This window comes from Perognathus longimembris, chromosome 17 (assembly GCF_023159225.1).
Source record: "Perognathus longimembris pacificus isolate PPM17 chromosome 17, ASM2315922v1, whole genome shotgun sequence".
In the NCBI taxonomy this organism is placed as follows: domain Eukaryota; kingdom Metazoa; phylum Chordata; class Mammalia; order Rodentia; family Heteromyidae; genus Perognathus; species Perognathus longimembris.
The window spans coordinates 25,578,452-25,590,841 of record NC_063177.1 but is presented as its reverse complement, the minus strand read 5'-3'; the positions used below and the strand labels follow the sequence as shown (position 1 = coordinate 25,590,841).

The window sequence follows — 12,390 nt, the reverse complement described above, 5'->3', positions numbered from 1 at the left end:
CCATAGGCCCCTCTTTGAGGACACCAGGTTCTAGGGAAGATTTTTTGTTAACTCTAGTTTGGAGGACTTCATTCTTATGGGCAAACTGCCCTTAGTGCCTCTAAACAATGAGCTCCTTCTTTATCCAACTGTCCCACTCAGGGTTATAAAGATGTTAAATGTAGTCATGTCTCCAAATCTAGTTCTTCCATGTGTCCCTCACTGCCTTCCTGGGACTGGAGCAGGGGATAAAGGAGCCCTTATGAAGAAGGTACCATTTTAGTCTATGTGGAGTGCCTTGGCAAGTCAGATGCAGGTTTGGGGAGCAGAAATCTCACCCAGACACTGGTGGACAGATAGGAGAGAGGGCAGAAGGGAAAGAGGCTATCCAGTGTCACACAGGGGGACTTCTGCCTTGCTGTCCAGGGCTCTACTGCTTATTTTCAGGAAGGTCCTGGTATGGTAAATCCCTGCTACCTATGAAAGCAGTCCATGAGTCTGAGCTTGCACAGATGCTACTGTTGATCACTGACACCAGCCAGTCGAACAGCCTGTTAGGAGGAAGAGAGTAGAGTGTGATAAGGGGCAGTCCTTGGTGGCAAGATCGCTCCCCAGAAAGGGTTGTCACATACTGGTTAGCCCTGTATTCTGACCCTGATGGTCAAATGCTAAATACTCTCTGTTCAGTCTTGATCTACTGCATGTGGTTGTTCTCAGGTATACAGAGATATCTGGGCTGTCCTCCCAGTAAGCCAGCCAGCCAGACACGGTCCAATACCATCTGGTGTCATGACTCGAAGGGGTTGTTGGCAGGCCCTAGGAAAAGGTCGCCTGGAACCCAAGGTGAAATCATCCTTGACTATATGGCCAGAGGGTAGCATATCCATGTAGCTCTCCAGGAAAGATCAGGACCCACATTCCCTGCCATGCAGTGCTATGTGCAGTGTTGCTTGAGACTCTGAGCTAAGCCCTTGGCTCTACCACCTATGATGCCCTATGTGAATAACACACAGCCTTAAGTGCCAGAGTTTAGGGAGACAGAAGAGCCTATTCATCCAGTGGTCTGAACCTGGAACCACAAAGAAGCCAAATCACCTTTGGGCTTTGCTTTGGCAATGGAGACCTCAGTGATCATCCTCACCAACAGGTGAGCCAAGATCAAAGCTAACTCCTTTTCTTGAATAATGGGCTAAATGTAGGTCAGAATGTGGTAACTTCTCCACTCAGTACTCAGCAACTGCAGCCAAAGACCCTGTTCAGAAAAAACCTTGGAGCCATGCCTTCCTGCCCCTAGGGGTTTGAGGAATGGATCTGCTTTACCTGGAACTTCCCTGCTTTGAGCCTACATCTGTTAGCCTTGACCAGTGGTATCTGGTCCAACCCCAAATAGGGCAAGAAGCTGTGGGTAGGACATGGCTCCTCTAACAACCAGAATAATACTCACCGTGCGTACACCAGTTTAGCCAGACAGTCTCTACGAGTGTCACACTCAGCTTGGGAGCAGGGCTTCCGGAACACCTGTTGCTGCCTGCCTGCCTTGATGGTTCTGATTCTTAGTGTCTCCAGGAGCAGGTTCTCTTGGAGCTGCAGCAGCAAGGCTGATGTCCTGAGAGAGCCTGGGAAAGGCAAGTCCTCTCTAGGTAAACAGTTTCCATACAAACAGTCCTCCTGATAAGGCACTGAAGTGATCGCCCAAGTGGACAGAAGTTCTGATGGGAGAAGAGACTCAAACCCAGAACTTTTGTGTTACCTACACTGCCATATGCAGGCCAAATAAATCAGTGTAAACCCTCTGAATCTTGTTCTCTCATCTGTAAGATAAAGATGATGTCTCCCTTACCAGAGAGGGTGAAAAGAATAAATTATCCCAGGGAGAGTAGGGATAAGGAGAAAATTACCCAGGGCAGAGCCTGATAGCAATTGGTTTAATCAGGGAGAGCAGACTAGTTCTGGGTATAGTGGTACACAGCTGTAATCTTAGCTACTTGGGAGGGAAAAGTAGGAGGATCTGACAGGTCCAAAGCCAGCAAGAGCAAAAGTGTAAGCTCCTGTAGAAAAAAATCAAAAACAAAAGAATTGGTATATTGCTTTTCTACCAAGTACAAGGTTCTGAATTCAATCTTCAGTACCAAAAAAAAAGGCTGCAGAATGAAAAAAATGAATCCTCCAACTTCCCACCTAATTGCACTAATGCAGGCCACTTTCCTGCCAGAGTCCACCCTGCTCCCCACTCTTGCCCCTCACACTTGGCATCCTCCATCAGTTGGCAAGGCTGGGCTTCATCCTCTGAGTCAGCAAACCAGATATTGCCAAGATGCAGCAGCCCAGCAAGGACCTGAGGAGGCAGAAAGCATGGTCAGGTAGGTGTAGGAGACCGCAGTAGGCTGAGGCCAGCTACTGAGTGGAGTCATGATAACAGAAGAGTAAAGCTTCTTCCTACTGCCTACTGTGCCCGTAACACAGCTCTATACTAGCTACAGGAATCATCTCTAAATTTTTTTTTGGTGCCAGTACCATGTCTTGAACTCAGGGCTCAGGGTCTCATTCACTTGCTTGTTTACTCACTGCTGCATTCTACCATTTGAGCCATGCCTCCAGTCAGGTGTTTTGTTGATTGATTGGAAATGGAATCTCATGGACTTAAAGAGTCTCCATCCTCCAGGTAGCTGGGATGATAGCTGTGAGCCTCTGGTGCCCAGCTATTTACCTCTCAATTTTCCTTTTCAGCAATTTGTGAGGCATGTGTTGTAATGATGCCTATAGTAAATTGGCCTGAGAGAGGTTTAATCCCAAATCTGAATACAACACACTAAGACAAAGATGGGATCTCAGGCAGCCTGACTTCAGGTGCCTCCTGAGGCAGCTAGTGGAGTCCTCCTAACTACCATCTGCTCTTCCATTCCTACTTTCCAGGAACAGTGTGAGGAACACCCCTCCTGATGTCTACTGGCCATAGTTATTATTTCTGTGGTCTGCTAGGGGCTTGGTCCTAACTCCCTAGGGCCTTTTCTGAGCACTGTTAGGCTTAGGATGGCCCAGCTGGGATCTTGATCTCTGTACATGACGTGCTATCCTTCTGCATTTGTATAAGCTACACTGGGCTATGGAAAGGAGAACCTGCTCCAGACACAGTGACTTCAGAAACTTTGGACCAGATACTAGGCTACAACCTGCTGCTGAGTCCAAAGCACAAAATGTGGCTGTGGCAAAGGGTCATGCTATCCCCAAAGCAGCACTCACTCCCAGAATCTCACTCTGGTCAGGCTCTTACCTGGCAGTGTCCACATGGACATGACACATTCTCCCTTCCCTGCCTGAGCAGCCCCATCTGAAGTTGTCACTTTCCACTGCATTGCCATCTCCCTGCATTTTTCTTTTTTCTTGCCAGTCCTGGGCCTTGGACTCAGGGCCTGAGCACTGTCCCTGGCTTCTTTTTGCTCAAGGCTAGCACTCTGCCACTTGAGCCACAGCGCCACTTCTGGCCATTTTCTATATATGTGGTGCTGGGGAATCGAACCCAGGGCTTCATGTATATAAGGCAAGCACTCTTGCCACTAGGCCATATTCCCAGCCCATGCAGAGGCTTTCTTGCCCTTGCTGCCACACTATCCTGTCCATGCCCTCCCATTGCTCTAGGGGTGAGGTGGTGAATAGGGAGGGAAGCCGCCAGCCCTGCCTAAAGTTTTAAAGTATTAGACAAACATGATAGGACCGTCTCTCTATTCTCATCACTGCAGGATTAATTATGAGCCCCTTTTTGTCTGGTGCCATGTTCTGCACTCTAGCACTAGGTACCGTGTCACTGAGCTCAGCATCTCATCTCCAGGCTCAGCCGAACAGACCGAGGGTCGATCTTTGAAAATTGTATAGTGGGGCTAAAGTGCTAAATGCTCAGGGAAAGACTAAGTCACAAGTCCAGCGGAGACCTATGAATAGGGTTGCCCATCACCTCTGCTGAATGTAAGTGGTATGGCTTTTCTTCTGACCTTAAAGATGTTGTTCTGGGTGGGGGTGTCGATACCCAAATGGAGCATGGCCTCTCTGGTCACCTCAAAACAATCCTCTGAAAAAGAATCCATGTCATAGCCCAATGGTCAGCAGGGACAGTGTGTGTGTATGTTGGCAGGAAGGCAGGTTCTGTTTATATTCCATATGTGCTCTGGGCCAGAGCAGGGAGCCAGGTGAAGTTTCTCCTACCTTCCAAGGTCTTCTCTGGGTTGGGGAGCCAAGAGAAAGCAGCTCCCTCAGGAAGATGCCACTGGAGCCGCTCATCCTCGCTGGCTCCTTTGCAGATCTGTGGGGAAGGAATAGGTAGGAAGGTCAGGTCTGAGATTAGGACAGCAGCAAACAGTCCTTGATGTTTCCAACCCAATACAACAAACCCCACTGTGGGAAAACCTGTAGTCTGGTGGGGAACACCTGTCTTGTCTGGAGAAGCACATCTTTTACCTAAGAATGCTTCCAATCTGACAATAAAGGAGATCTCCTATCCATGTCCTGGAGATGCCCAGGCTAGGGAAGTCACATAAGTCCAGGGCACCCTTCATTCTGTTAGAAGAAACAGTTCCCACTTTATTTTATTTTTATTTTGGCCAGTCCTAGGGCGTGAACTCAGGGCCTGAGCACTATCCCTGGCTTCTTTTTTGCTCAAGGCTATTAGCACTCTGCCACTTGAGCCACAGCGCCCCTTCTGGCCATTTTCTTTATATGTGGTGCTGAGGAATCGAACCCAGGGCCTCATGTATACAAGGCAAGCACTCTTGCCACTAAGCCATATTCCCAGCCCAACAGTTCCCATTTTAAAATAGCCCTTAGACTGATGGTGAGACCTAGCCTCAAGGACTGTCTGGTCTGGTAGATGAGACAAAATACCCACCCAGGCCAGAAGCCCAGAAAGAGCTTGGTGCAGCCCTGGAGGCCAGGCACAGCATGAGCAAAAGTGTTGCATGTACAATTGACAGGAATAAGCAGTAGCATGGCTGGTAGCCAGAGATGGGGGATGCTGGGGATTGGAGACAGTCCCATTTTGTCCTGTACCTGAGCGCTATGAGTACCACTGGGCACAGACCTGGTAGAAGATGTGGAAGTTCCTCTCATTGGAGGCCTGGCAGGCTACACGAGTTTTCTCTAGGAGGTACGTCTGGACTGCAGCTCCCGTCATCTGCTGGGCCCTGATACACATTACAGGTTAATTCCATAACCATTTATTTACCACTAAACTATATGACAGTGTCACCTAGAACTCCTTGACAAATTCTTCTACTTGTGGCCTGGGAACCACTGAGAATGTCCTTAGGCGTTCTAGGACATTCCCCTGCCTGGGTGAGCAGGGGCAAGGTCTCTGTATCTTACTTTTGTCCCATCCCAAGGCAAAAACAAAAGCTCTTGCTTTAAGTTTGGAGTTATGGCCTGGAGGTACCAATTTAATAAGTTCCTAATCAAGAGTGGGAGCCAGGAGGAACACACAAGCCATAACAAGAATATTGCCCCAAAGAGAGCCCAAAGGACAGAGTAGTTATCAGAACCTCAGAGTTCACTGATCTAAAGAATCCGGGGCTGGGAATATGGCCTAGTGGCAAGAGTGCTTGCCTCATATACATGAAGCCCTAGGTTCGATTCCCCAGCACCACGTATACAGAAAATGGCCAGAAGCAGCACTGTGGCTCAAGTGGCAGCCACAGCCACTTTTTATTTTTTTTCTCAAGTGCTAGCCTTGAGCAAAAAGAAGCCAGGGACAGTGCTCAGGCCCTGAGTTGAAGGCCCAGGACTGGCAAAAAAAAAAAAAAAAAAAAAAAAAAAAAAAAAGAGAATCCTATACACATACAGAGCAGAACTGCCTATAGGGGTGACCTAGGCTGACAACTGCTCCAGCTGTTTACCACCCTGTCCCTGCCCTCCCATGGACTGGCAGAGCTATTACCTGTTCAGTTGGAGCTGAATGAACTTCCCAAAGCGACTGCTGTTGTTATTCCTGAGCGTACATGCGTTTCCTACAATCACATATATGTTTATTCCCCACCCCCCCTTGGTTTGCAAAGTTCCCACAACCCACCCTGGCTGCAGGTCTGACGGGGGCCATGTCTCTACCTGCTAATCAACCAAAGGCTGCTTCATTGATTTCCATAAGAGGGATAAAACTAGGGGGTTCAGGAGAGTTAGAAACTTTTTGACAAGGAACTAGAATGAGCAAGCTGAGGCAGTCAGAGACTTTCTTCTTGGACAGTAGAATGAAAAACAACAAGCTATGATTAATTGGCCTTAGATAAGCCACAATTTCTGGGCTCCAATCACGCATGGACACTGATAGCTAGTCATCCTTAGATTTAGACTGGATGAGCCACAGGTCCTCTGGAGCACTAGTATTACATGGACCGAGGCTGGAGAGAAAGAGGCTGAGGAGAAAGGTTTAGGATCCAGACAGTAAGGTTATAGTATTCCACCAGCCCTGAGGTGTGGGGTCACTGTCTCATCTCTCTCCCTGAAGGCAGCTAACCCTAAAGGAAACTGAATGGGGCACAGAGCTGAGTACGATGAGCTTACCAAAAGCTTCCATGACAGGGTTGGAGTTGAGGATTCGCTGTTCAATCCTCTCTGCAATCTTGTGGCTCTCCCATGAAGTAGGCGAGGCAGCCACCACAGCATAGAATTTCATCAGGCAGCGGGAGGTCCATGTCTATGGCAGATATAGCCCATTGGGGGGGTGTGGGTCTACATTTCTTTCTAGTAAGTAACATCCGAGGGAGCAGGGCATAGGGCTAGTTTTTACTATATGTGCTGCTGACCCAATGTTGAAGGCTGAAATTCAACTGTGATCTTGGGCAAAGCATTTCCTCTATGAAGTGGAGGTAAATACCTGTGCTTCCAGCTCTAGGGGATGCATTTAGAAATGAGGGGGGCGGAGGTAGAGAGGACAACTCTTCTAGCCCAGGCAAGCTACACAATGTCTCCGAGGCATCACAGCAAATACATTCTTAGAAACTAGAGATGCAGGTGTAATGAATACATCTATTTTTTTTGTTGTTGCTTTTTTGGTGGTACTGGGGTTTGAACTCAGGACGCTGCATTTGCTATGCAAGTATTCTACCACTGAGCCAGGTCTCCAGTCCTTTTTCATTCATTATTTTGTATGGAATCTAGCTTTTTGCACAGGTGTATATCTATACCACAATCTTATTTTTTGCTTCTTGCTAGATCCAGCTTTTCTACTGAGATGGAATGTCATAGACCTTTCTAACTGGGTTGACCTGGAATGATAGTCCTCTGAATCTCAGCCTCCCACATAGCTAGGATGACGCTTGGCAGCTATTGGTTAAGAAAGGTATGTCATGTGGTCTCAAATCTCAATCCTCTTGATTTCAGGTACCCAGCTTACAAAAGATCCCCTCCCCCCCTTTTTTTTTGGTGCTAGTAGTAGGGTTTAAACTCAGGATCTGGGTGCTGTCTCTTAGCTTTTTCACTCTAGGCTGGCATTCTACCCCTGGAGTCATAGCTCCATTTCTAGTCTTTTGGTAGTTAATAGGAGACAAGTCTCAAGGACTTTCCTGCTTACGCTGGCTTAGAACCTCAATCCTCAGATCTTAGCTACCCGAGTAGCTAGGATTATAGGCATGAGCCACCGTGCCTGGCATATACCTCTATTTTATTTTATTTTTTGTCAGTCATAGGGTTTGAACACAGGGGCTGGGTGCTGTCCCTGAGCTTTTTCACTCAAGGCTAGTACTCTACTACTTTGAGCCACAACACCACTTCCAGTTTCCTGGTGGTTAATTCAAGGGACTTTGGTGGTTAATCTCAGGGACTTTGCTGCCCTGGCTGGCTTTGAACCGCAATCCTCAGATCTCAACCTCTTGAGTAGCTAGGATTACAGGAGTAAGCCACCATGACTGGCTATATATCTCTATTTTTAAAATAATGAAACCAAAGAATGGGAAAAATTTATTAAAGGTTTCAAAAGCTAGTAAATGGCAAGGCTCTGATTTAAACTTAGGCAGTCTAATTATAAATTAGTTAAAAAACAAACAAACAAGAAGGGCTGGGAATGTGACTTAGTGGTAAGTAAAGTGCTTGCAAAAAGAAAACACCTTTGTTGGAGATAGGGCTGAATAGTAGAGTACCTGTGTAGCATTTGGTCAGAAGTTCAGTCCCTAACACCTTATTTTCTTCTGCTGATTTGGGGTGGGTTGATTTATTTATTTATGGATGCAAGTGTGCTGGTCCTGAGGCTTGAACTTGGGGTCTGGGCCTGTCCCTGAGCTTTTTTGCTCAGGGCTAGTGCTCTACTACTTGAACCACAGTGCCACTTCTGAATTTCTGGTGATTAATTGGAGAGAAGAGCTTTGTTGACTTTCCTGCCCAGGCTGGCTTTGAACTAGGATCCTCAGATCCTGAGTAGTTAGGATTATAGGCATGAGCCACAGTGCCTGGCTTGGGATTTTTTGTTGGTGGTCCTAGGAATTGAACCCAAGGACACATATATGCGAGGTGTGTGGTATATCACTAGCTACACCAACTCAAAATACAGACAAGATACATAGATGTGTTTTTGGTCAGGTTGAATACAGGGTAATTTACTCTTTTCTCCTCTAGTTTAAGTTATTCTATGGACTGAATTGTGTTCCTTCCCAAATTCATAACACTAACCTCTAATGTTCTTATACCTAGAAATAAGTTCTTTAGGAAGCAATTAACACCAGATGAGGTTATAACAGTAAGGCCCTAATTTGATAGAGCTGTGGCTCTATAAGATGAAGTCTTTTTTCTATATACCATATCAGGACATGGTTAGAGAACAGTAGACTACAAGCCTAGAAAAGAGCTCTTACTAGAACCCAACATGTTGGCACCTTAATCTTGGACCTTCAGCTTCTAGAACTGTGAGAAAATATATTTATTTTCATTAAGCCACCAGCCACTACTGTTTTGTTTTGGCAGCCAGAATTGACTGATAAAAGGAAGATGCTTATGATAATTTATTTGAGCTCCTATTCTATAATAAGCTTTGAATGCTATAAATCACCCCTAATTTTTTTCCTTGGTGGCTCTGGGGACCCTGAGCTCTGATTTGGCTTGTTTGTTCATGGCTGGGGCTCTATCTCTTGAGCTATGTCTCCAGTGCAGCTTTTTGCTGTTTAATTGGAGATGTAGTCTTAAGAGAATTTTCTGTCCAGGCTGGTTTCTCATGGTGATCCTCCAGGTCTCAGCCTCCTGAGTAAATATCTTATCTCCACAATACATATACATATTTTTGCTATAGTGACCTATTTTTCTTTCCCTTCCTTCTCTCTCCCCCCTTTCCTCCTTTTTTGTAGTATGAGAATTTGAATTCAACCTCACACTTGCTAGGTAGGTGTTTTACCACTTAAGCCACACTCCCAGACCTGAATTGGCTGGCCACCAAGCCTTTGCCCAAAAACTGGATGTAGCACTTTCATCTCTGATTCTCCAAGACACCCCTTAGCACCTAATCCACAGCCTAGGACCTAGCAGGTGCTCAGCAATCTCTCATATCTGAGTGTAGGCATTTATGGTCTAAGGTAGGGATTGATGGTCTAAAGAATCACATGAAATATAAGTGCTGCTTTGGAAAGGGTGAGGCAGCTGGGTAAGATTTGGCAAGCAGGTGCTGTGAGCTAGACCAGTAGCCTTCTCTGACTTAGCTGTAGCATAACTTGATCATCTTTATGCAACATTCTACCTCACTTGTGGTTCTGCCATCCATGAGGCTTCATGGACACCAGAATCCCCGAAGGGCTGTTAGACTACTCGAATAAATCATCTCCCACAGTAAACCCAGCTACTTTTGGAGGAGCCCTAGCTGCCTTATGCCAAGCATGCCACTAAGTAGTGCCCTATGTGCATTTTATTTTACTTTACATTATTTTGTTTGTTAAGACAGTCTTTCTGTGTAGTCTGGGGTGGCCTTCCAATCTTCCTGCCTCAGACTTCCCAGGGCTGGGAGTATAAGAATACATCACTATGCCTGGCAACACTGCCTCTTTAATTCTCACACAAGTCCAAGAGTCAGATGTTGATTATTTTCTCCCTCTCATTTTACAAGTGAGAAAACTCAAGTTTGCAGATGTAAAGGACCTTTCAGATATGCTCTTTCAAACACTATGCTGGAACCCCCAACAGCTGACTGTTCTTTCCAGTGGTACCGGAATTGGCAAAGATGTTTGATGAGAAAGTGAAGCTCAGAGGGGAAAATATCTCACCAAGCAAGGGTGAGAGCAGATAGGTAGAAAAGCCTACTTATTGGAACCTATCTCTTGACTTCTGGTCAAGTACATAGACCTTGGCATACCAACTCCCTGGTTTGGTTGCCTATCTGCCAGTGACAACCCAGCAAATGACTCCACAAGGAATTACCTCCACCTCTCTGCCCACCCAGCAGGGTGTGAGTTGACAGGGTGGTAAAGCGGCCCTCCTACCTTTCCAGCACCGCTCTCTCCACTGACCACAATGGACTGGTTGACTGGCTCAATCAAGCTCTTGACATTCCTATAGCTCTGTTCTCCCACAGTAAAGATGTGGGGCTTCAGTTTCTGAAACATCAAGGAGTAAAATGTACATAAGGGAACACAAATTTTCAGAGTGGTTGACTCAATGAAGGCTGAGATGGATAGGTTGCCAAGAGCAGTGCCAGCATGTTCCTCCAGAAAAACTTACTGAATTGAACAGTGTCAGGCCCAAGTATGGAATTCCTGTGGTGGAGTTACCCACTTGTTCTCTTTCAGCCTAGGGACAATGTCTGACCCAGAACACTCTGACCCTAACTTTTTTGCTGTTGAAGTGACCTTAACCCTTTTTTTTTTTTCTTTGTCAGTTATGGGGCTTGAACTCTGGGCCTGGCCCTCGTTCCTGAACTCTTCAGCTCAAGGCTAGCACTCTACGACACTAGCCACAGCACCAACTTGCGATTTTCTGATGGTTAACTGGAGATAAAGAGTCTCATGAACTTTCCCTGCCCAGGCTGGCTTTGAATTGTGATCCTCAGATCTCAACCTCCTAAGTAGCTAGGATTACAGGCATGAGCCACTGATGCCTGACTTTTCTTTTGTCTTCTTCTCTTTCTCATTTTCCTTTTATTTTGGTGGAACTGGGGCTTGAATTCAGGGGCTCACACTTGCTAGGCAGCTGTTCTACTACCTGAGCCATGCCCCAGTCCTCTTAATTTTCTTTATTGTCTTATTCTGCTGCTTGCTATTTTATGTTTTCATGCTTTGCAATTTGCAAAAACAAAAACAAAATACAAAAAAAAACCTTTTTTAAGTTAATGCTGAAGAAGTTTGTGCATTAGTTAAATAATTAGCCTTATTTAAAGATGAGTTGCTGGGCGCAGGTAATCTTGTACTACAAAGAAAAAAAATGGAGTTATCTGAGATTCACAAGAATTAAATAACCTTCTAAGGATATCCATGTGATTTATTTGAATTCTATTTTTTTTCTGTTTTTGGTTGCCACTCCTGGCACTTGTACTCAGGGCCTGGGAGCGGTCCCTGAGCTTTTGTACTGAAGGCTAGCACTCTACCACTTGAGCCACGGCTCCTCTTCCACCTCTCTTTTTTTTGGGAGGGGTGTGGTTCATTGGAGATAAAATTTTAATTGCTGGCACTGTGCCAGTGGCTCACATCTGTAATCCTAGCTACTCAGGAAGCTGAGATCTGAGGACTGCAGTTCAAAGCCAGCCTGGGCAAAAAAGTCCATGAGAATCTTATCTCTAATTAATGACCAAAAATCCAGAAGTGGAGTTGTGGCTCAAAGTGGTAGAGTGCTAGCCTTGAGCAAAAGAGCTCAGTGACAGTGCCAGGCCATGAGTTCAAGCTCCATGACAAAAAAGAAAAAAAAAAAAGTCTCACAGACTTTGCTGCCCAGGTTGTAATCTTCAGATCCTAGCTTCCCGAGTAACTAGAATTACAGGCGTGAGTCACTGGCACCTATATCAAAGCTGTTATTCTTTATTTTGAAAAATATTGTCTTCATTGTGCCCAGGTATCAAGCTGGGCACTGGAGAAACAGAGGGGACCATGATGTAGCTTTGCCTTTGAGACAGCAATTGGTCAGAGAGGGGTTTTCAGTACAGACTTCTTTTGATTTTCCTTGGATACTCCCCCACTGATGAATTTCTGGAGGGGGAGGCAATTTGCATGAGGCCTTACCAGCCTGGCTAGTAATGACCACTTAATTCTTCCTGAGGGAGTAGGAACCCCTTTGAGTGTAAGAGCTGTTTCTCTGTACCTACCCTTGTCCCCGCCTGTTCTCTTTGTCTCAGGGCTATAACAAAGCCTCTGTTTTCTCTGAACTCACTCCCAGAGTAATTACATTCCCAGTGGGATCTTCTCACAGTTCCACTTCTACACAGATGAAGCAGGAGAGTATTTGATCTCACTGTTGTGCTTCAGGCCCTATACA

The 12,390-nt window shown here is 45.9% G+C and overlaps 1 protein-coding gene across 4 annotated transcripts in view; it reads right to left on the bottom strand.

Moving 5' to 3' along the window:
• Positions 1-12,390, bottom strand: part of Myo19 (myosin XIX) — a 43,084-nt gene that overhangs the window by 12,917 nt on the left and 17,777 nt on the right. For 3 of the 4 annotated variants that reach the window (XM_048367082.1, XM_048367083.1, XM_048367081.1), the window contains 9 exons: positions 10,410-10,523; positions 6,520-6,652; positions 5,900-5,969; positions 5,048-5,150; positions 4,177-4,273; positions 3,966-4,042; positions 2,224-2,314; positions 1,424-1,595; positions 457-530 (listed from right to left, as the gene is read on the bottom strand). In XM_048367082.1, coding sequence (XP_048223039.1) covers positions 457-530; positions 1,424-1,595; positions 2,224-2,314; positions 3,966-4,042; positions 4,177-4,273; positions 5,048-5,150; positions 5,900-5,969; positions 6,520-6,652; positions 10,410-10,523 — 931 coding nt within the window. Of the gene's footprint in view, positions 1-456; positions 531-1,423; positions 1,596-2,223; positions 2,315-3,965; positions 4,043-4,176; positions 4,274-5,047; positions 5,151-5,899; positions 5,970-6,519; positions 6,653-10,409; positions 10,524-12,390 lie in introns of those variants that run through there. The other variant, XM_048367084.1, reaches the window with a different exon arrangement.